The sequence below is a fragment of the Mesoplodon densirostris genome, chromosome 11 (assembly GCF_025265405.1).
Source record: "Mesoplodon densirostris isolate mMesDen1 chromosome 11, mMesDen1 primary haplotype, whole genome shotgun sequence".
In the NCBI taxonomy this organism is placed as follows: Eukaryota; Metazoa; Chordata; class Mammalia; order Artiodactyla; family Ziphiidae; genus Mesoplodon; species Mesoplodon densirostris.
In genome coordinates, this window is record NC_082671.1 from 11173969 (window position 1) to 11199042 (window position 25074).

The 25074-nt window shown below is 43.4% G+C and overlaps 1 protein-coding gene across 2 annotated transcripts in view; it reads left to right on the forward strand.

Annotated features, from left to right (window-relative positions):
• The window catches only part of BORCS5 (BLOC-1 related complex subunit 5), a 98541-nt gene that overhangs the window by 60131 nt on the left and 13336 nt on the right, over positions 1–25074 (forward strand). For both annotated transcript variants that reach the window (XM_060113189.1, XM_060113187.1), the window contains exon 3: positions 6455–6612. In XM_060113189.1, coding sequence (XP_059969172.1) covers positions 6455–6612 — 158 coding nt within the window. The remainder of the gene's footprint in view (positions 1–6454; positions 6613–25074) is intronic.

Below are 25074 nucleotides of genomic sequence, written 5' to 3' on the forward strand. Positions count from 1 at the left end.
GCTTAATTGTACCTTCACAATAACTTTTGTCAAAGTTACATACATTCTGCTTTCTGGATTCTGTAGGAGGAAATGGAGCTCATTATACTGTTATCCAGATGTGAGCCCATTACTCACAATACTCATTTCCAGTCCTGGAAGCAGCTAAGCGTCTAAAAGTTAAGGAATTCAGTTTGATAATAGCAGAGGTTAATACCCATATGGCTCTGTACTATACTTTAGAAAAACTTTTTTTTTTCCTACCTGACATTTCAGAAAGAAAAAGATTGCTCAGCAAAGTATTTTCCAAATTTCTAACCTGATGATTTTTCCACTCAACACTTTACACAAAGAGCTAGGTACAGATGGCAATTTGCTGGGTCTGTGTAATATTCAGGCTTGGTCCTCACCCATTCCCTAGAGCCCACTCTCCATTCCTGTATAAACAAAGTGGTTTCAACAAGGTCTTAGGAAATGTCTCCAGTATTTACCATTTGCAAATATGGAATCTATTAAATCATGTTTTTAACTCAATAAACATCTACTTTGTATGCATCACTGTTTTAAGCTAAAGAAGAATTAGAAAACAGAGGGTAATGGCCCTGTTCCCTAGCACAATAAAGAAGACATCATTTAGAAACTTTTATTTAACATGAAAAACTAACCATAGATATGTAGAAAAACAGAGTATTAGGGTTGAAGTGTCATGATCTCTAATTTTTTTCATATTGCTCAGGAAAAGAAAAAAACAAAGATGAAGTAGATATAAAATATCAGCTGCTGATTCTAGATGGTATCTGGGTATATATATTTTTCTTACTTTTCTGTATGTTTGAAAATGTATGTAATAAAATGTAAAAAAAGAAAAAAAACTTAACCATAAAGACCATTTATAAAACTATACAAAAGATAATTTCAAGGGGATATAGGGCTCATTCTCTGTTACCTAAGCTAAGGGTTTAGGTTATTATTAGAGTTGGTAAGTAAGAATTGAAACCGAGGTGTAAGCCTAGAGGCCCTCAGAGGCCGGGCCGGTAATGTGAGTGAGTGAAGCTGGCTGTCCATGTTCAGGTAGGGGTTGAGAGAGCAGGCGCGCACACACCTCATTTAAAGCATCTACAATTAAAAAAAAAAAAATTTAATGTGCATTCAGAATAAAAACAATTCGGAGGCTTGGCAGTATGCGGTCTTCTGAAAATGAAAATGTTTACCATCTCTAAGTTTACCCAGCTTTCTGTCCTTCCGCTTCCTTTTATCAGAAGATATAGGAGTGGGTCCGTCATCACAGTGGGGGAGGCGGCTTCCTGACACTTGAGAGTGACAGGAAAGCTTTGTACTCGTTGCCTGTAGGACCGGCCTGGCTTGCCATAGCTCTGTAGCCTCAGGAGTAGAAAAAGTGGCCCATCTTTTTCTCTCTGTCTTGCTCCTTCTGTGTTCTAGAGCAGGATTTGTGGCAGATTTTCAGAGATTCCTGTGAGTCTAAGGAGCACATTCTGATAATAGACCCACGTACCTGGGCTTTGTTTTTAGGTGATTTGGGGGAGGGTACAATTGTGCTTTAAAAGGGTGATCGGAAGTGTAATTTCTTTGACTTTGGGGTTGGCTGGGCAGCTTGATTTGAACACCTTAGTGTGCCTGCTAGACTTGGCAACTTTCCCCCCACTTCCCCCACCTTTTTTTTTTTTTTAAGAGGAAGAATCAGGGTTTTGGTTAGAGAGCTAACGCGGGGTTTGGGGCCCTCTGCTTCCGGCCTCTGGTGACCTGGGCTGTCCCTGGAGCTTTCCGCCTTGCCGCTCTTCAGTGCAGCCTCTGGAAATCTTCCTCACTCACCTGGGAGGAGCAGATACGGACTGAGACCACGCCTCACTCCAAAGTATAGGTGGAGAAGACACAGTAGGGACCCCGAGAAGCCTTTTTTCCTCCTGAAGTCTCCCTCAGCTCACTCTTCCCTTGGAATTCCAGCAACAGCACTGCATCCTCTTAGCCTAGTTGGAGAACCTTTTATGTACCAGGTGCTATAATGCACGAGATAAAAAGTAAAACATGGTCCGTGTTCTCCAGCAGCTCACAGTTTGTTAGGAGGCTTTTCATCACCTTGGAGAAGATAGTGTTTGAAGGTACATCCAGCCACATAGGCCCTGGTGAGCATGAAAGACAGGGAACTGGTTTTGACAGACAGAGTTGGGGATACGTGGGGTGGGGAAGGGGAGAGAACACCCAAGAGGACATCACTGATAGATGAGAAGGACCTTGGCTGCTTTTTGTTAAAATGACTTTATTTATGTAAACATTTTGGAAAGGGAAATACATTCATATGGTTTAAAAAATGTTAAAAGTATACTCTGAAATTCTCCTTCCCTACCCTGTTCTCCATCTGTCTAGTTCTTGGAGTCATTTCAGAGTTTCTTTATGACAATACAAGTAAATATGAATATATGTTTTTATTTACTTGTACCCCTCCCCTATTTTTACACAGTGGTAGCACACTCCATACACTATTCTATATACCTTTCTTTTATTTTTAATAAATTTATTTGTTTATTTATTTATTTTTGGCTGCGTTGGGTCTTCGTTGCTGTGCGCAGGCTTTCTCTACTTGCGGCGAGCAGGGGCTACTCTTCGTTGCGGTGCGCGGGCTTCTCATTGCAGTGGCTTCTCTTGTTGTGGAGCACGGGCTCTAGGCGTGTGGACTTCAGTAGTTGTGGCGTGAGGGCTCAGAAGTTGTGGCTCGTGGGCTCTAGAGCACAGGCTCAGTAGTTGTGGCGCACGGGCTTAGTTGCTCCGCGGCATGTAGGATCTTCCTGGACCAGGGCTCGAATCTGTGTCCCCTGCATTGGCAGGCAGATTCTTAACCACTGCGCCACCAGGGAAGTCCACACCTTCCTTTTATTACTTAATATCTTAGGGAGATTTTTCCATGTGAGTGTGTACCTTCCTCATTCTTTTCTGTGGTCACATAATTCCATTTATGGATGTTCCTTGATTAATTAGCAAGCTCCCTACTGATGGATACTGAGGTGTTTGCTTATCTTTTACTATTACAGTCACTGCTACAGTGAATACTCTTATACATAATTATATATCATTTAGCATGTGTGCTAATGTATATATAAATTCCTAGTAGAGAAATTGCTGCATTAGAGGCTTTATGCATTTGTAATTTTGATATCTTTGCCAAATCACCCTCCATGGCAGTAACAACTTACATAAAAATCAGCAATGCCTGTTTCCTTATAGTTCCACCTAGAGAGTTTTTATCACACTCTTGGATTTTTACCTATTTGATAGGTGTAATATCGGCTTGAGGCGAAGTTTTAATTTCTGTTTTTCTTATTATGAGTGAGGTTCTGCATCTTAGAGTTGAGGCATTGGTATTTACTTTTCTGTGAAACGCCATTCATATCCTCTGTCCATCTTTCTTTTGCTGATTTTTTACTTGCCAATTTCTAGGAGCTCTTTATCCAATAGGAAGCTTACCCTTTGTGATATGAGTAGCAGTGGGGTTTTTTTGTTTGTTTGTTTGTATTTTTTTTTTTTTTTTTTTTTGCAGTACGTGGGCCTCTCACTGTTGTGGCCTCTCCCGTTGCAGAGCACAGGCTCCGGACGCACAGGCTCAGCGGCCATGGCTCACGGGCCCAGCTGCTCCGCGGCATGTGGGATCCTCCTGGACCGGGGCACGAACCCATGTCCCCTGCATTGGCAGGTGGACTCTCAACCACTGCGCCACCAGGGAAGCCCCTGTTGTTGTTTTTAACTTACATTGTTTTTGCCATGAGGAATCCTGTTTTTTATCTTGTTGGATATATCAGTGTTTCCTTTATGGCCTTTGCATTATCCTGGCCCACTTTTGATGGCACAGAATCATTCATTCCTCTTCCCACATTGCCTCCTCACTCTTTTTTTTTTTTTTGTCTGTGCTGCACAGCTTGCAGGATCTCAGTTCCTGGACCAGGGATTGAACCCGGGCCACAGCAGTGAAAGCGCCAAATCCTAAGCACTAGACTACCAGAGAACTCCCCGTTCTCACTCTTTTTCTACTTCAATCCTTGATTGACAACAAAAAGCTGTTCCTTTCTTCTGAAGTCTGCATTCCTGGAACTATATTCTTTGTCAGTAGTAGGGTAGCCCTTGATAATTTTGTTAGGAGATTTTAGTGGTCTGAAAAATTCCCCATTTACTAGGTTATGGGCACTCTAGATAACAGTTTGGCAGTTTCTCATAAAACTAAACATGCAGTTGTCATGCAACCCAGCAGTTGCACTGTTGGGCATTTATCCCAGAGAAAGGAAAACTTACGTTTACGCAAAAACCTGTATGATGGCTGTATAGCATCTTCGTTTGTCATGTCCCCAAACTGGAAACAACCCAAATGGCCTTCAGTGGGTGAATGGTTAGCCAAACTCTGGGATGTACATACTGTGGGATACTACTCAGAAATAGAAGGAACAAACTACTGATACATGCAACAACTTAGATGAATCTCTAAGGTATTGGGTAACATCTTATGAAAAAACCCAATGAACTTTTTGACCAACCCAATATTATGTTGGGTGAAAAAAATCCCAAAAGGTTTACATGTTAGATTATTCCATTTTTGAACATTTTTGAAATGACAAAATTTTATTTATTTATTTATTTAACTCTCCTTTATTCTTTTTTGTTTTTAATTAAATTTATTTATTTTATTTTTGGCTGCGTTGGGTCTTCATTGCTGCCCACGGGCTTTCTCTAGTTGTGGCGAGCAGGGGCTACTCATCATTGCGGTGCGCGGGCTTCTCATTGCGGTGGCTTCTCTTGTTGTGGAGCACGGGCTCTAGGCGCGTGGGCTTCAGTAGCTGTGGCTCGTGGGCTCGAGAGCACAGGCTCAGTAGTTGTGGTGCATGGGCTTAGTTGCTCCACGGCATGTGGGATCTTCCTGGACCAGGGCTTGAGCCCGTGTCCCCTGCACTGGCAGGCGGATTCTTAACTAATGCGCCACCAGGGAAGCCCCTGAAATGACAAAATTTTAGAAATGGTGAACAGGTTAGTGGAGGATTGGGGAAGGCTGCCCAAGACAGACTTGGATGTGGGCGAGTTCATCCTGATGGTGCCCAGCGCATGCGCTGTCGTGTTTATTTCGGAGGACCTGTGTTGTGCCCTTGGCTCTGGTGTGAGGGTGCTGCTCTCAGTGGGGTGGGGAGTGCCTGAGAGCCCCAGGGCCCTGCTAGGGATTCTCTGAAGTCAGAACTATTTTCACAGTAATACTTAGACATTTGCTAATTACTCTCACTCTCTTACAAGTGTAAAGTGGAGTTTTTCAGAGGCTACATGATGTGAAATAGCAAGAGATTAAATGCAGAAGCAAGTCTGAGAATCCAGCTGTTTTCTGTGAAGCCTAGACATTTAAAAGACTTACAAAAATGTAAACGAGTGCCACTCTTCTCACTTTTTTGTTTTGTTTTGAGTAGAGTTAGTTTCTTAAAATATGTTATTTATGTTAACATGTAATGGGATTATTATTTTTTTAATGATTTAATAAATATTCAAGAATTTTCTGTTATAATTTATAACAGATGAATATTGATTTAAACTATATACACAAGTGCTCTTTGGGGGTCCTCAGTAATTTCTGAGAGGGTAAAGGGGTCCTGACACCAAAAAGTTTGTGAACCTTCAGGGTGACAGTAAGCACTTGACCAGAAGTCAGGAGGCTTGAGTTCTAGTCAGGACTTTGCTGTGTGACCCTGAGCACGTCATTTAGCCTCTTTCATTGGTATTTCATCTTTTGTAAATGCTAATAATTATCCGGTTCTACACACCTTAAAGAAAGGGAAGATAATTCTGTGTGAAAGGCTTTGAAAATATAACGTCCTGTTCAAATTTAAGGGAATTTAATAGTTAACACAACTAAACTGATGTTGAAAGAAAATGTAAAGGTTGAGGCGTATGGTGTGTTAGTGGACATCCTGTTCACCTTTTAAATGTTTTCCTTTTTGCATCTCCTCCTAACAGTTTCCATATATATATACATTCTTTCTGTTTCTCAGACAACCATTTTAATTAGTTAAAGGAATTAAGTAGGTACATCTTCCAGATTTTTCAGTCAAGAAGGGGTTTATACTCCTGATGCTTTAAAGTAGTGCCGTAAGGTCAGGTGCTCTGTCTTGGAGAAATCACTTATTTGTGACTTTAGGAAAGTTTACTTAACCTTGCGGCATCTTGGGTTTCTCACCTATAAAATGGGGCTAATAATGATTTACTTTCCTGAGCGGTTATATGAAAAGTAATGCGCAGGAGGCACTTTGCCAAGTGCTCGGCACATAAGATGCTCCATACATGGTAGTTGCTGTGATCGTCACAGGTATATGACAGGAGGTGCAAGATTAAACTTAAGCCTCTTACCCTGCCTTCAGTGAACTTGTTATTAAGCTACCTTATTCACAAGCTTCTTAGTAATTTCCAATTGATTTGGTTTTATTCTTTTTTTGCTTCCAAGGGCTGTTGAGCGGCCAGACCTCTCCAACGAACACCAGGCTGGAGAAGTTGGATTCTCAGCAGGTGCTGCAGCTGTGCCTCCGTTATCAGGACCACCTCCGTCAGTGTGCAGAGGCTGTGGCTTTTGATCAGAACGCTTTGGTCAAGCGAATCAAAGAGGTAACTTATTGTGAGAAAATATCATGGCCGACTCAATCTTGTGCTTCCCTGTGACTCCTGAGTCCTTTTCTCCTGGGGTGTAGAGCCAGTGATCCCAACTTTCTGGGAAATAGTCATTTTCTGTCTAAATGTCTTGACATCTGTCCCCATTGCTCTGCGAAGATTGTCTTTCCCAGCAGTGGAATGTGATGGTGGAAAAGAGTGGTCCATGGAGTAGACTAATCTGGAGTTTGAATCCTGGTTCACCACTTATTTGCTTGGGAAAGTTACTTCACTTCTCTTGGTCTCAGTTTTCCTCATCTGAAAAATGGGTCTAACCGTAGTAATCTACCCGCAGGGTTGAGTGAATGTTAAATTGCTTAGTAAATGTTAACTGTTGTTAGTATGTGTGAAGTCCTGCCATACTGATTTGCTTTGGCTAACGTTAATTGATTTCAGCCCTTTCCTGCGTGTAATTTATATTTTGTTTTCCAGTCGGGTATCAGTTCTTTGAGAGCAGGAGCCCTGACATCTCCCTCAATTATATTTTTCACTGTGTTAGCAGGAAAAGCTCAGTGACTCTTATTGGTTGGATAGAAACAATTATGCCTACTTAACCCACAGGGTTTTTGTGAGGAAAGACACAAGATAATTCATGTGAAAGTATTTAGTAAATGAAAGAGTGTGGTACACATGTTGAGTAATTATGAGTAACAGAAAGTAGGTACTCTTTTAAGCATTTAAATATATCACTGATTGGGCCACTGCATGGCACAGCTCTGGGAGCACCAAGGTATAAGTAAATACGTTTTCCAAAGTTTTCAATCAAGAAGGGATTTCTGTTCTGTTACCTTGAAGTAATGTCATAAAAAGAAAAGGTCAGGAGCTGTATCGTGGAGAAACCACTTATGTGAATGGCACTGCCTGGAGTTTAACAAAATACTCCTGATCATTGACTCTGGCAAGAGAAGATGGACATGAGGAAATACACAAGGAAAGGGTGGAGAATCACTGCAATTAATGATCAGTTTGTAATCTCAAGGATGCAGTATGTCTGTAACTAAGTAGTCATTAGTTATACTGATAGATTTAAATTTGTCAGCACCTCCAGTATTTTACTACTTACCTTTCATAAAATGTTGTATTGCATGTATGCTTCTCTCATGGACTAAATACTTCTATATGGAAAACTATTAAATATGACCTTTTATTTTGGTTGGCATCTATGTGGCCTTTCAGATACTATATTTATTTTACTACATTATGATCTAAAGAGCTTAAGTCCCAAACATGACTATGCATTGGATTATATGAATTATTATTAGTGGATTTTGTTTCTTTTAATACTGAATTCTCCTCTCCCCCAGTAGGTCTAGGACATGGTCTGCGAATCATTGTTTTAATAAACTTACCAAATGATACTAATGCCATTCTCCGTTGCCTGGGATTTGGGAACCACTGGTCTAGAGCATTGTTTTCCAAAATAAGTTCCATAAAACTAGTTCCATGTAAAGAAGGTCAGACTTTTTGCATATTTCATAGCCACCCTTGGAAAGTCACAATGCATGTTATCTTATTAAAAAGTTCTTAGGAATCTTACAGTAAAGAAAATCAGCACTTTTCAAACTTACTTGATTTCGGAACACTTATCTTAAGTAACATCTATTAACATCTTCTAGAAACAGTGTTTTTGAGAGCATTCTTTGGGAAAATGCCTTTGTGGATGTAAGACCTTATCATTTTTGACTGTGCTAGAAATTAATTATGATATTAACTTTCATAAGATTTTAGAATATATCAGCTTTTTAATGCTTCCTGTCTTCTTTTTGAAAGGTCCTGTACTCCATTCCTGTCATTTCATAGTTAGGAAAGTGTGGTACAGAAAGATCAAGTGACTCATTCATTGCCAAGGAACTGGGTAAAGTATTTTGTAGCTGACAATACCAGACAGAGCTCATTATACCACATTTTCAGGACTCCAGAGCAGTGTTTTTTGGCCCTGAATGAGTGTTAGAATCACCTGGGAATTTTTTTCCTCCAATATATATGACAGAAAATTTTACACACACACTGAAGTAGACAGATACCCTTCCTGTCCTCATTGTCCAGCTACTACAGATATCAGCTTGTGAAGACTCCGGTTTCATCCACACTCCGACTCCCTCCCTGCCACCTTCCTAACTGGTTTGTGTTGCAGAAGATCTCAGGCGTATCGTTTCATTCATCAGTATTTAAGTATGCATCTTCAAAAATAAAGGACTCCTTTAAAACCTTTTTAATTGGAATTACGTTTAGACTTAGAGAAAAGTCACAAACATAATTCGGAGAGTTCCTGTATGCTTCTCACACAGCTTCCTCTAAAGTGAGCATCTTACAAAACCTTAGCCCAAAGACAAAACCAGGAAATTAACGTTGGTACAATACCATTAACTAAACAGAGACCTTATTTGAATTTCACCAGTTTTTCCACTAACGAAAGACTCCTTCTCAAAAACACAGCCAGAGTGCCCTTACCATACCTAAAAGATTACCTTAATTCATTCAGTATAGCTGAGATGCTTTGAAGAAAACACTGATGTGTAGATCTCACTCCATAGCAATTAAATGGAAATCTTGGAAGGCGAAGGCTGGGTTGGTGAGAAGGAAGCTGGGCACTGATTGGTGTTCATGCACGTGCTCTAGATCAGGGGTCCCCGACCCCCCGGGCCCCTGTTGGGAATGGGGCCTCACAGCAGGAGGTGAGCGGCAGGAAAGCGAACGAAGCTTCCTCTGCCACTCTGCATCGCTCCTCATAGCTCGCATTACGGCCTGAAACATACCCACCCCCCGCCCCGGGTCCATGGAAAAATTGTCTTCCACGAAACCGGTCCCTGGTGCCAAAAAGCTGGGGGACCGCTGCTCTCGAGGATTCTCACATGTGACCAGGGTTGAGCACCAGTGCTGTGGAGCATTCATTGAAAACAAAACCTTAAACTGAGTTTAAAATTCTGCTTGAGGAGGCTTGGGATTCACTTTGAGCTGTCAGTAGTGACCCAGGATTGTTACCAAGCAGAGAACAGCACTCCCGGTATGAGCAGTACCTCGGTAGTTCTCTTAGGGCCGAGGAGGTGAACGGTGCTTTAGATTCTTCACTGAAGACCTGTCTTCTCTGTTGGTGCAAACTCCTGAAACATACACAGCCATGTGTGCTCAGCTTCAAACCTGAGGGTTGAAATTAGTCACTTCCAAATGAATAAAGCAGAGGATGTAGTTTTGATCAAACACCAACTCTCTGATATTATTCCAGATGTTTCCTGGAAGTTGAGTTGCAAGTGTGAGGAAGTAACATAATGCTGTATGTGTTGAAAAGTCAGGGAACTTAATAACCGTGGAGAATGTGTGTTAGTGGAAGTAGAAGCCGGGTCAAACAGAGGCCCAGAAAGCTGCAGCATTTGTGATCACTTACATTGGGATCAAAGGGAAACATGGCTGTAACAGTTTCTGATTCAGAGAGAAGAAAATCAAGGAGTTAGCTAAGCTTTCCTATTGCTAAATTTGGATGATGCTTTTGAATAAAAAGTTGATGTTTTACAAATTTCTGTGTAAGAGAGGCGTGGAAGCTAGGGGTGGTCTTCCTTCACACCGGAGTCTTGTACACTGACCACCAGTTTCCTCAGTGGCTTCAGGATGACCCTCAGCCAACCAGCCAGCATGGCTGAGCAACTACTGCTGGCCACCTTAGTGTGAGGTCCTTTAAAGGTTACAGAGAAACGTGACTGGGCCCTGCTCGCTGAGAGCTTAGCCTGGGCGAGGGCATGACGGTCCACAGAACAGTAAGGTGAAAGATACAGTGCCATCAATGGAGAGTGCTCAGTTGTGGTTCACAACTGAAGTCCTAGGAGAGTTAAAGATCAGGATATCCTGGGATATAGCGGGTGAGGCTGAAGCCACGTCGTAAAGGAAAACCGGGACTTGGGAAACAAATGGAGAGAAAGCGGAGAGTGCTGCTGGCTGCAGGAACAGCTGGGAGTCTCGGAAGAAAATTAAGTTTGGGGCTTCCGGGGACAGTGGAGAAACTAAGTTTGTTCCAAGAAATTTCTCCATTAAGAACCACAGATGTCAGAGCTGGAAGGACCTCAGAGACCTTCTGGTCCAGGACCCTCATGACACACAGATGGAGAAATCGAAGCCTGTTAGAGAAAGTAAGCAATTAACATGGTCACAGAGGAAGATAAAGACTGAAACTATAGAATTAAAAGTGGATGAAGGGCTTCCCTGGTGGCGCAGTGGTTGGGAGTCCGCCTGCCGATGCAGGGGACGTGGGTTCGTGCCCTGGTCCGGGAAGATCCCACACGCCGTGGAGCGGCTGGGCCTGTGAGCCATGACTGCTGAGCCTGCGCGTCCGGAGCCTGTGCTCTGCAACGGGAGAGGCCACAACAGTGAGAGGCCCACGTACTGAAAAAAAAAAAAAAAAAAAAAAAAAAAAAAAAAAAAAAAAGTGGATGAAGATTGAGACTTCCCTGGTGGCACAGTGGTTAAGAATCTGCCTGCCAGTGCAGAGGAGACGGGTTTGGGCCCTGGTCCGGGAAGATCCCACATGCCACGGAGGAACTAAGCCCGTGCACCACAACTACTGAGCCTGCGCTCTAGAGCCTGTGAGCCACAACTACTGAGCCTGTGAGCCACAACTACTGAGCCTTCGAGCCACAACTACTGAAGTCCACGTGCCAAGAGCCTGTGCTCCGCAACAAGAGAAGCCACCGCAATGAGAAGCCAGCGCAGTGCAACGAAGAGTAGCCCCCACTCTCTGCACCTAGAGAAAGCCTGCGTGCAGCAACAAAGACCCAAGGCAGCCCAAAATAAAAATTAATTAATTTTTTAAAAAGTGGGTGAAGATCAGAGGAGGTTTGGGGTGTTTTTTGCAGGTGCTATGTTTGAATGTGCTTCCGGGTTGAGGGGAAGAGATGGAAGAGAAGAGATGGAGGGTGAAGGATAGAAAGGGGATTCTGAGAGTGGGGTCTCTCAGGCAGCAGGAGACGGGGGACTTAGAGCCCCGAGGGCATTTGTTTTGAGAGAACAGGGAAGATCTAGGCAGGTTTTTAAGAGGATGCCCGGCCCAGACCAGCCATGCCTGAGGAGCCTGTGTATTCTCTCTGAAGGAGAGGGGAGGTCATTTGTTGAGAGTGACCGTTGGGTGGTACAGTTGTGAGCACCAGAGCCACTGAAGGCTCAGCTGAGGTGGGAAAACTTGGACCTTGATTTTGTGGGCGGTTCTGCATAGTGGTTCTGAGTATGAACGCCAGAGCCTCAGTGCCTGAGTTCAAACCCTGGCACTGCCTCTCGCTGTGTGACCTTGAGCAAGTTACTTGATTCTTCTAAGCTTCAGTTTCCTCTTCTGTTCCATGGGGATAAGAATACTTAGCAGTCTGCTGCAGAAAGGTTCTCGTGAGGGTTAAATGAGTTACTCTAGGTGAAGTATGGGACCATGTCTGCCATGTAGTAAGCACTATGGTGTTAGCGCTCATTATTGTTTTAAATAAAAATGACGACTAATAGAAAAAGATAACAACAACAAAAAATAATGACTGATAGGGAGAAGCCTAACCTTATTGCTGTGAATTGGCCCGTGTGAAGTTTCCTGATACCAGTAGCAGCCTAAATATTGGCTCATTTTAAGCTCTACCCTCAACAACCCGAGTATCACAGAGAACTAAATGGAGGCAAGACCGGTCATTTACAGCCCAGGTTGCAAGCCCTGCGTGATTTCTTTCATGCCACAGATATGTGCCTTCTGGCATTTTTGTAGTTAATTTAACTGTTTATTCTGCTATGTGAAGAGCAAAGAGGTGCCTGGGGGAACGTGGATGGTGAGAAATGTGAAACTGGACGGCAGCACGTGATGAGTCCTCAGCTTCCGGGCTGTGGATGCCTCGCCTCTTATCATTCCTGAGATTTCTGTGATATCTCGTCATTTCTAGTTAAGGATTCAAGTTGGCAGGCAGACACTTTCAGTTTTAGGTCACATCTGCCATTGAAATCTGGGTTACTGAAAGGTAAAGGAGAAAAGAACATGCATCTTTCAAATGTGCGGGCTTTTCACCAGCGCCGGGGCAGGAGGCAGGTGGCGAATACACAGCCGGAGGAAGGCATCGTTGATACGTCTGGACTGGCTCTGGTTGCCGACCTGGGTCTTGTTTCTTCCTCACTCTGGTTGCCATCAATGGGTAAATGTAGTCATGGTTTAGAATACCTTCCTAACTAAGATGAAGCCGTTAGGTTAACTTTATTACAGTTGCTATGTGCTTGCTTAAAGGCCTTGAGGCTAAATTCTTGAGTGATTCTGGTAGCCTCTGTGTGTTTCATTGCTAGGTGTATTGAGAGCATGCTGTCTTAGCATTAACCAATGTGAAACATTGAATTGGAGGCTCGGATGGACACATAAGAGTTGCAGTCCTTAGGAAGCCATGTGATTTCCTGGGATTATAAAGACACCCTCAAGTTTCTCTAATTCAGCCCTTTCATGGCACAAATGAAGAAAACAAGGGTTCCTGAGTTTATTTGGAATTTGTCCAAGGTTTTTCTCCTAGTTAATTACTAAGATGATAGGAGACGAATCTTCCTGATTGCTGTCCTCTTATCTACTTATGTTCTACTTTCGTGGGATCTTATCATTGCGTTTTTCTTCCTTTTTCATGCATTAGGCTCTCAACTAGTGTTGGAAGGAGTGAGCTACCATTCCTGGGCCTGCACACAGAGCCGGGCAGGGATTTCTTTCAGTCGACAAAACTGTAATGTTTAAGACCCAGCTGGAGCCATTTTCCAAGTATTTGACCTGACTTCCTGTACCGTGTTTCCTCCCATGGGGCTGGGGGAGAGGCTGACCAAGATTAAATGAGTTTCTCACAGTTTGCACAGAGAATCAGTGTTTGAGCTGAGTTAGCATTCACTGAGCCCCTTCAATGAAAAGCCAGGTTCCTGAGCCGTTGGCCAGGTGAGGCTGTTACCCTGCCTGCCACCTTGAACCGAATCTCCTTTAAATGACAATGTCGTTTGATTCCTGTTGCTGCTGTTAAACATACCCTGGCATTGGTCGCTGCTTGCTTGACTTCAAATTGTAAAATGGGTCGGGAGTGTCTAAAACTACAAAGTTTGAACAAGAACATTGAGATGTTGGGCTTCTTTTTGCCGAAATACTGAGGGCAAGGCATTTCAGGAACATTCGGGGTTTCCTTTCTATCTTACAAATTACTCTGGTGTGAATTTCATGTTGAGCCCTTAGAACACAGAGTTGTCCCTGCTTCTTGTCCTTTGGGCAGCCTTTCTTTTTGATAAGAGGTACAGCTGGTCCCTTGAGTGGCAGGAAATCCAGATGGGGGGTTGGACTTATTCTGGTTGGTCTGGCTGTAAGCTATGCTGTATAGCACTTCCTCGGGCCTGGGCCCACACTTTCACCAGCGCTGTCCTGCCACAAGGCAGAAATCCTGGAGGAGGGCCCAATCGAGTTTATTACTTGCCTGTTGGAAATGTAGGCTTGTATTTTTTGGCGAGGCATAAGCAAAACCCAGTTATTCGACTGCCCTGAGATTCACCTCCATTCAGGTTCTGGATACGGACATGAAACATGTGTGTACAGCAGCCCCATTTCCCACCTGCCCTAGACATGCCCCTGGACAGCTGGCTCTGCCAGCTTTCCCAGGACTGGCTGCATGTGCCAGGTACTTGAGCCCCTGTCCCACTCCCTCCCCCGGCTCCTTTCCAGCCTGCGAGGGTAGGCCATGTTAGAGGCCCCTTCAGCTGAACTGCAGTCTGTAAGCCAGCAGGTGAGCAGTATTAAGGGCACATGGTTATAGAACTGGAAGTAGGGCCGGGAAAAGATATTCCCTGTCCTGTGTCTCTTTCAGTGAAGAAAAACAAGGAATTTTAGCACATTTGAATGTTGCTGTAATGCTTAGAACAGTGCCTGGCACATAGTAGACATATAATAGATGTTTGTTAAATGAACAACTTAATACATTCTTCAGTTCTGTCAATATCTCTGTCAGAGTGACTAATAAGCTTTCTCATTCTATTAGAGAAAATGTAGGTTATGAGAGTTTTTTTTAGGTACGAGTAGGCTAGACTGCAGCTATAAATAGACTCAAAAATGTGTAATAGCTCAAATGCAAGCAAAGTTCATTTCTTGCTCATGTTCAGGGTAGATGTTTCTGGTTAGCAGGTGATTCCTCCATTGAGTTCAGGGATTCAAGGCTTCTCCCATTTTGTGGCTCTGTCATATCCAGAGACCACATTGCTGATAGCATCCAGTTGGCAGAAGGGGAAAGAGAATGGAGTAGCACAGATGGGAGGTTCTCCGGGACCAGACCTATAAATGTCACACATCACTTCGGCTAGAACTCCGTCCCATGGCCACAGCTAACTCCAGAGGAGACTGGGAAATGTAGTCTATATGTGTGCCCAGGGTTGTACTAAATTTTGAGCTACATTTTGAACATCTGTGTCATCTTTGAACTTATGTTCCTAAAATGCATCTTTAGCTCAACTTTGAGATTCACAAGGGCTGGTGCAAGGTCCCAAGGTCCCATGGTAGATTTCACTTGATTTAGGTCCTTCTGTCAGTAAAACCCAAGTGATATAAAGCAAACACTTATGCCATTAACACTAAGTGAAAAAGCTAGCCCACAACATTATATAGTTAACATGATTTCAAATAAGTTAAATATCTTTTTTAAAAGATTAGAAGGAAATATGACAGTTAGCTGTGGTTACCCTTGAGTGATGAGACGACCAGTGGTATTTGTTTTTAGACTAGTTCATCCTGTTTTCCTGTATTTTACAAACCTCTATCTTGGACGTGTGTTTTTTTCCAACTTGGAATAACTCTGTTCTCTTTTTCTCACAATATATGAGCCTTACTAGGGTTCTGTCTCCTTGGCTGCAGCTTTTTGACTCACTGAGATAAGAATATGCCTTTCAGAACATTACATGCACGTGCCTCTACATGTCCACTTCATTTGTGAACTCATTCAGCTCTGGGCCAGGCTCTGCTCTAGGTGCTAAGGATATATCACTGAACAAAACAGACAGAATCCCTTCCTCATAGGCCTTACATTCCACTGGGGAAACAGACAGATAATAAACAAGTACAGAGCAAGCCAGGAGAGTCTTCCTCAAAACTCTGTCTATACCTAAAATTTATCAAAAATCTTTTGACGAATGACAATCACAGTGCCCAAGATTCTGTCCATTATTAACAGTCTGTTCCTTGTCACACTTACCTGGATGTTCTGAAGTAGAGGCTCATTTGCTCTCTCTGTTGTTACTTGGGAGGACACTTACAGAGCCACCATACTCCTTTTAAAAACATCTCTCATTCTTTCAGGTCTCAAGGAGTCCCAAAGGATTTCTCTAGGAAGTGTCCTTAGAGCTTGAGGCAACAGTTAACTTTTTTCCACCTGTGTTGACAGACCGTACTTTGGTATCATGAGATTTTATTTTATTTATTTATTTATTTAAATATTTATTTAGGCTGCGCTGGGTCTTAGTTGTGGCATGCGGGATCTTCGTTGAGGCGTGAGGGATCTTTAGTTGCGGCACGCGGACCTCTTAGTTGTGGCATGCAGACGTCTTAGTTGTGGCATGCGGACTCTTAGTTGCAGCATGCATGTAGGATCTAGTTCCCCGACCAGCTAGCAAACCCGGGCCCTCTGCACTGGGAGCGCGGAGTCTTACCCACTGGACCACCAGGAAGTCCTGGTATCGTGAGATTTTAGATGCCATCCTGGCCTCACTCCCCAGGGCTCATTCTGCACATGAGTAGGGAGCATGTCATTTGTCTTAGGTCATGTGAAACAATGACTAGAGCTGCTCCTGCGGAAAGTTAAGGCGGCAGCCAACCTGCAGCCCAGAGCAAATGGGACAGTGAAGGTGTGAGTCCTTTGCAGGACTCTGAGGGGCTGTGTAAATTAAAGGGTTCTTTTAGGGGGTAGAAGTCGTTTCTTTCAAATGCAGCAAGACCAACAATGGGGTGATTGCAAGATGTTATTGTAGAAGCATGAGCATTCGTGGCACAATGACAATATAGTTTAGAAGTGATTTATTCCTGCGTTCTAGTGCGCCTCAGCCATTTTCTTTTTACTAAAGTATAGTTGATTTACAATGTTTTGTTAGTTTTAGGAGTACAGCAGAGTAATTCAGGTATATATACATACACACACACACACACACACACACACACACACACACACTTTTTCAGATTCTTTTCCCTTATAGGTTATTGCAAAATATTCAGTATAGTTCCCTGTGCTATACAGTAGGTCCTTGTTGGTTATCTATTTTACATGTAGTAGTGTGTGTATGTTAATTGCAATCTCCTAATTTATCCCTCCCCCCTTTCCCCTTTGGTAACCATAAGTTTGTTTTCTATGTCTGTGAGTCTGTTTCTGATTTGTAAGTCAGTTCATTTGTATCGTTTTTTTTAGAATCCACATATAAGTGATGGCCTATGATATTTGTCTTTCTCTGTCTGACTTACTGCACTTCGTATGATAATCTCCAGGTCCATTCAGGTTGCTGCAAGTGGCTTTGTTTCACCCTCTTTTATCAGCCATTTTCTCTTTCACCCTTGCTGATACCAAGACTCTGTCAGCACGTACCTGCCTTGCCGTCTTGTAATCGTCATAGTTGTGTTCCGCAGAATCCACCCACTTTAGGCGTCTCTCAGGTCCCCACTCCCGCCCCCCGCCCGCTCCCTCCTGCTGGACTCTGCCCACCCTCCATCTCCACCTGGTGCACCTCCATTCCCATCTGGGTATGCCAACAGCCTGTCCAAATGCACTCCTGCTCTCACCTGGTCAGAGGGGTCTCCTGCCTCATTCCTCTCCTCGTGCCCAGGACATGTTCGCCGGGTAAATCTGGGTGGGGAAATGGAGTTGTCACTTCAGCTGTCTGCACGGGTTAGTGACACAGGCCTCTGGACTCTAGGCCAGGTGCACACATGTCAGGAGAGGTCACCCGGCACAGTGTTGAAGAGCATGGCCTCTGGTGTACCCTGAGATCTACCAGATGATTGTGTTAGTCTTATCTCCGTCATCAGCCTCATTGTCGTCTCTTCCTGGGTATCTCTGGTTCTTTCCTCAGGCATAGGGTACAGGATTTTAGCTGTAAAATACCTACCTCCACACCACCTCCGAAGTCTGTTCTCTACTCTGAGTCAATAAAGGGGTTGTATTCATGGCCAGTTTGGGTGCGTAAAGGAGGGAATTACAGGACGCCTCGTTAACCCAGTTTTACATTGTTTAGTTGTCACTTTAGCTCAGGTTTTAAAATCTTGAATGTGTCGCTTAGGTCATACAAACTTACATTTATTTCCCTTTAATCCTGGACATTGGGAAGGGGAATCCAGGTTGCTGATGGGGCTCCGGGATTTTATGCACATCCACCCACTCCGTCTGTCACCGTGGTTCCTGCCGCTCCTCTCCTCTTGTAGAAGTAGGAGTGGTAACAGTAAGGCTGCTGTCGGTTTTCTACACGTTTGCCACGTGCCCCGTCTAGAATAGGCATTTCATCTACATTATCATCTACTTCTGACCGTTACAGAAACCAAGGTTCAGAGACCTGAAAGGAAAACCGTTTAAGGTCACGTGGTTATTAAATGGTAGAGCCTGAGACGCCAATCCAGAGCTGAAACCCACATGTAAGACTCCAGGGCCCACGCTTTTTCTACTGTCCTTTTCCTTTACTTCTTTATCCAAAGGCTTTTTACTTCCCAGCCCCTCTCCTTGTTTGTACCCACTGTCCTCTTTCCCTAACCCCATATTCCTTTACAATATTCCCTCCGTGGTTTCACAGCCTACTTTTATATTTCAAAGGCAGTCCTTAATGGGAAGCAGCCACACTTAAGGAAATAACCCTGATCACCCCACATTTACGTCTTGAAGGTGCCAGCTCTGCCTATTGGAGGCTAACTTTCCCACACTCCCACTCGGTCAGTTTTTTGAGAAAGGGATTCTTACCAATATCTCGGAGGACCATGGTAGCAATGAAGGTGGACCGAGGGACACCAGCAGGGAAGCCGGACAGTGGTCTCGGGGCAGCACTCTCCACTCGGGAGGGCTGCAGAGAGGGGGCTTTAATGAGAGAGAGAGCAGAACAGGGACTTCTGAGGGAAGCAGATCTTTTAGGGTGTCTGTGGCCCCCGAAGTAGCGTCAGTATCTTTCGTAGAGTGCAGTGGAAGTCTCCCGGGGAGGGAGGAGTGGAATTCCTGCCCTTGAGTTTTGATTTTTACCCTGATCTTTTTCTCTTCTTGTTTTGCTGCCTTTCAGTGTCACTCTAGCCCTTTTCCAGGGGGGGAGGGGGGATGGGCGGGGTGTGTGCGTGTGATCTGCCTGACTTTTATGATTTGAGCTTTGGGACCCGCTTAAAGGTTTTGAGATTTCTTTCCTCCCTTCCTGCCTGGACATAATGCCTCTGAGGGTAAGGCGGCACATGGGGAAGTTGGACATGTCATAAAATAATTATTGGGGCACAGTGATGCAATTCAAACTCCTGAGATCCCAGTATCTCTTCATTCTCTTGAAAGCCCAAATAGAAGGTGTTCCTTTACTGAGACATTTAGATACATTGTTTGAACAAAGGAAACAGGGTCACTGCAGAATGTCCATTATGTGGTAATCAATGCCATTCAGTCTGCGGTGTAATTAATGAAAACACTGGCGACAGTCCGCCCATTGTTTGTCCCTTGCGCAACAGGAAATGGCACACTAATAAGGAGCTGGAGGAGGCTTACGTAATGCCAGAAGGACACAGAAACTGGGCACAATTGTGACTGACAGCCTTCTAACTGCAGGTCTAGGCCCACCTGAGAGGTTCCTGTTCCGGATGGACATGGGGACATTTGATTTGACCCTGTCACTTGATTTTTTAAAATTTTTTATTATTATTATTTTTAAAATTTATTTTTAATTTTATGTATTTTTTGGCTGCATTGGGTCTTTGTTGCTGCGCACGGGCTTTCTCTAGTTGCAGCAAGCTGGGGCTGCTCTTCATTGCAGTGCGCAGGCTTCTCTTGTTGCGGAGCACAGGCTCTAGGTGCGCGGGCTTCAGTAGATCTGGCTCACGGGCTCTAGAGCACAGGCTCAGTAGTTGTGGCTCGTGGGCTGTAGAGCACAGTCTCAGTAGTTGTGGCACAGGGGCTTAGTTGCCCTGTGGCATGTGGGATCTTCCCAGACCAGGGATAGAACCCATGTCCCCTGCATTGGCAGGCAGATTCTTAACCACTGTACCACCAGGGAAGTCCCTGTCATTTGATTTTGACATCAATTCACAATAGATTTTTGTGTTCCTTATGGCCAGAAATGGTGTCTTGAGAAACTTTGTTTTATTCATTTATTTCTTTTTTTATTGAAGCTTAGTTGGTTTACAGTGTTAATTTCTGCTGTACAACAAAGTGATTCATATATATACATTTATATATATATATATATATATATTGGCTGCATTGGGTCTTCATTGCTGTGCGCAGGCTTTCTCTAGTTGTGGCGAGCAGGGGCTCCTCTTTGTTGTGGTGCGTGGGCTTCTCATTGTGGTGGCTTCTCTTTGTTGTGGAGCACGGGCTCTAGGCGCTTCAGTAGTTGTGGCACGTGGGCTCCGCAGTTGTGGCTCATGGCTCTAGAGCACAGGCTCAGTAGTCGTGGCACACGGGCTTAGTTGCTCCATGGCATGTGGGATCTTCCCCGACCAGGGCTCGAACCCGTGTCCCTGCCTTGGCAGGCGGATTCTTAACCACTGCACCACCAGGGAAGTCCCTACATTCTTTTTCACGTTCTTTTCCATTATGGTTTACCACAGGACATTGAATATAGGTCCCTGTGCTGTACAGTTGGACCTTGTTGTTTATCCATTCTCTGTATACTAGCTCGCATCTGCTAACCCCAGGCTCCCAATCCATCCCTCCCCCACCCCTTTGGCAACAGAAGTCTGTTCTCTACGTCTGCAAGTCTGGAGAAGTTTTGTTTTAGATCACAGTTGTGACACACAGCTAGAACTCATTTGACAAGGTAGAGCTAGCTGTGGAAAGGTTGGCAGTAGTGTTGTGTCATTCAGCAGATCTGGAGTCCAGATCTGGCTCTGGCAGTACCTGCTGTGTGGACTGACCCACTCTGGGGTGGCCTCCCTCTGTAAAGTGAGAGGGGTGGGATTGAATGATCTCTAAGGACCCCTGCAGCACTAAAATTCCATATTCTGAGCCCCCTCTGTGAAGTCAAGGATTGTGAAATGCTTCTACAAGTGAAAAATCAGAGTACAAAGTGTACAAACAGACTTTGCCAGTGAAAATGGCAAATGGTCATTCAGGTTTATCTGGTAACAAATAGTTTATTCCCTTTGGTTTCCTCTTAGTTTTTGTTTTGTGAATGTTCATATTTTGTCTGGAAACTTGTTCTTTTTGTTATTAAGAAAAGAAATGGCGGTTAAATTAGAAACAAAAGTGTTCTTTCATTCTACTGGAAAACTGTAAAACTTGCCATTTAAATTCATCTGTCAAGAATTTCAAAAAGGTCCTGAACACATTGCCCAACATGGTGTATATTTAATTGAAATGAATTGATATTTGAGTTAATGAGCTCTGTAGAAAAGATAGGCGAATATTAGGCTAGAAAGCATGGGTTTGAATTCTGGCTTCACTGCTAGTACAAGCTGTGTTACCCTGGACACATTTCTATGATCTCTGACTCCCTGATTCTGCGGCTCTAGTAGGAGAAGGGAATTTTCCCTGTAGGCCTATTGCGAGGAATAAAGATAATGTATGTGTAGTACATAGTACAATGCCTGACATTTAATTGATACTCAATGAATAGTAGCTGTAACTGTCATACATTATTTTATTACATTAATTAAAGTATCTAGGGAATTACTAAATATTATATACTGTGTTCCATCTTCCTGGTTCTCCTAGTGTGATATACATAGATTGCTAAAGGAAACAGTCCCACTACTATGGATTTCAGTTTTTGTTTTTGGTAGACCGTGTAGACTGAGGTTTGCCAGAGAAGGATTTCTCTTCTTGTCTGACTTACAGATCAAGGGTGTGATATGAGAATAAATGGCACGAGTTTACTCTTATAAGCTGTCATTGTAAACTGTTACCTTCAGAAACAGAGTCACTTCAAAATGTCCAGTATGTGGTAGTTGGTGTCATTTAGCCTATGGCATAATTTTTGAAAACGTCTGCCTATTGGTTTGTCCATTGTGCAAGAGAGAGGCACCCCGGAGAAGGTTCCCACAGAGAGCTCCTAATCCTCTGCGGGGATGGTCATCTGGAGGAAGGTCAGAAAGCCAGAAAACACAGATTTTCCTTGCGGCATGCAGGATCTAGTCCCCTGACCAGGGATCGAACCCGGGCCGCCTGCATTGGGAGCGTGGAGTCCCACCCACTGGACCACCAGGGAAGTCTCTGCTTACAAGTTTTTGTGTGAACATATGTTTCAGTTCTCTTGAGTATATATCTAAGAGTGAAATTGCTGGGTCATATGGTAACTCTGTGTTTAATTTTTGGCAAAACTAAACTCTTTTCCCAAGTGCTGCACCATTTATGTTCCCAATAGCAGTGCACAAGGCTTCCAGTTTCTCCACATCTTCAGCAACACTTGTTATTGCCTGGCTTTTTATTTCAGCCATACTAGTGAGTGTAAAGTAGTAGCTCTTTGTGGTTTAGGTTTTCATTTTCCTAATGACTAAAGACGTTGAATCCCTTTTCATGTGTCCAGTGGCCATTTTTACATCTTTGGAGAATTTCAAGCTGTATTTGCAACACCAGATTTTGCCCTTGGGACAGTACTAATTTATAGAGTACTAACTGCTAACGGCTCTGTAATCAGGAGAATTGGTAGTTCTGAGATTCAGAACACATGAAAGGGTGAAGCTTTTTATAAAACATTGAAGCAGCTTCTTTTGAATGTGATCATATAATTGGAGAATTTCTTAGTTTTATTTCAGTACTATGAAAAACAAATCTCCAAGCATATTTGGCCATTCAGTGGAATTTTTTATAATCACATAACATTACATTTTTATACCTCTGATCTGGTTTTAGATCACTCTTTTTTTTTTTTTTTTTTTTGCGGTATGCGGGCCTCTCACTGTTGTGGCCTCCCCCGTCGCGGAGCACAGGCTCCGGACGCGCAGGCTCCGGACGCGCAGGCTCAGCGGCCATGGCTCACGGGCCCAGCCGCTCCGCGGCATATGGGATCCTCCCAGACCGGGGCACGAACCCGTATCCCCTGCATCGGCAGGCGGACTCTCAACCACTTGCGCCACCAGGGAGGCCCTAGATCACTCTTATATATATCATCTCATTTGTAATCTTTATAACATTACTGTAAAATTGGATGGATGGACAGACGGACGGGAATTATTATTCCCATTTTTAAAAAGTAGAAGCTCAGACTCAGTTTGTGATGTGTCCAAGGTCACATAACTAGTAGGATTTAAATTCAAGCCTTCTGACTTCTATCTTTTTATGTTAGTGAATTATTAGCCATGTCAAGGGTGGGGGAGTGAGCCTACATTGCTAAAAATCAGTGATATACCCATCTCCAAAAAGACATTAGAGGCATGGCCACGTCCCCATAGATTGTTATTGACCTGAAAATTCATTTTTTGGATAGCTGTAAAACAATGAATTCTCAGTTTTCCATTTAGCCCCTCTAGCTAGAAAAAAATTACAATAAAAGCAGAATTGTGCATCACTGTGTATTCATTACAATTGGGGGCACAGAAGGATATCCATCGGAAGTACAAAGCTGGGGCTGGGTTTGGAGGGTTTTTTGTTTGTTTGTTTTGTTTTGTTTTGGCTGCCTTGGGTCTTCGTTGCTGTGTTCGGTCTTTCTCTAGTTGTGGCGAGCGGGGGCTACTCTTTGTTGTGATGTGCGGGCTTCTTATTGTGGTGGCTTCTCTTGTTGCGGAGCACGGGCTCTAGGTGTGCAGGCTTCAATAGTTGGGGCTCACGGACTCTAGAGCGCAGGCTCAGTAGTTGTGGCACGCGGGCTTAGTTGCTCCGTGGCATGTGGGATCTTCCCGGACCAGGGCTTGAACCCGTGGCCCCTGCATTGGCAGGTGGATTCTTAACCACTGTGCCACCAGGGAAGCCCTGGGTTTGGAGTTAGAGAAGATAGCAGCCCTTGGTTTGCTGGCCTCAGCCCATCGTGGCCTCCACCTCCCAAGCCCCATGTTCCTAAATTGACCTCCTTGGGCAACTGTCATTTAAATGTAGAATGAGTGCAGAGAAAGTGAACTATTTGAGACCAAATAAAAATTGACCTTGAGCCTTAAGTTAACATTAAGAGCTGAACATTTAAAGGGTGGGAAAGATGAGTGACTTTTTAAAATGTAGTCTCAATTAAGTCCTTAAGCAATTTTTTTTTTGTGTTTAACATTTTTAAAAACCTTAAGTTACTGAGGGAGAGGAAAAGCAATAGTCTGTTGATTGTATAGACTTGAATTTTGTTAACTGTGAAACACAAGTTACCTATTCATTTTCTTTTGATCTATGAAAAAGTTAAATTTTCTTTTTCCACCTTGAACCTATCTACAACTTAAGGTTTTAGAATTTAGAAGATGTACAGTCTTCTTTCTGAAGCTCTTACTGTTATTCACACATCTTTTTTCTAACTTAGAACTATAGGCCCTTGTAGTATGTATCCCTACTTTGACAAGGTTACCTTTACTTTGAAAAGGAAGTTACATCAAGCATTTAGACATCTTCCATAGCACGACCCACCTGTCCCAAACCAGCATCAAAGCTTATTCTATCAGGAATTTTGTATTTTTAATATTTATTTATTTGGTTGCACTGGGTCTTAGTTGCGGCAGGCGGGCTCCTTAGTTGTGGCATGCGAACTCTTAGTTGCAGCATGCATGTGGGATCTAGTTCCCTGCCCACGGATAGAACCCGGGCCCCCTGCATTGGGAGCATGGAGTCTTATCCACTGCGCCACCAGGAACGTACCCAGGAAATTTTTAAAAATAATTTTTGAAGCAGGGTACTCTTGTTGGAGAAGATATCATTATTAAAGCTCTTCTGCTTGTTTTCAAAGTATTTTTGAAAAATATATATATATCTGCAAGTACATGGGTATTTTTAAATTTTACTATGTTGGGTAGCAGCGAACAGTGGTAATAGTAACTCATTCTCATGGCTGAACATATAAATCAAAAACACATGGATGGACTTGTAGGTGAATAATGATTTCAGTTATTAAGTAGTGTGAAATGTTTCTGTAAGGGAACTTTGGGGTGAGTAATGTGACTCTTTTGTAAGATTTTCAGTAGCACAAGTTCAGAATAAAAATAAAACATGTCAGCAAAAAACACAATGGTAGATTATCCTCTGAGTGATTGCATAAGCCTTGAAGATAGTGTAACAGGGATGAGGCATAACAATAGCTCCCTGCCTTTACAACAGAGATACCTGTGCCTGTTTGGATATCTTCAAATGTCATTTTTTCTGC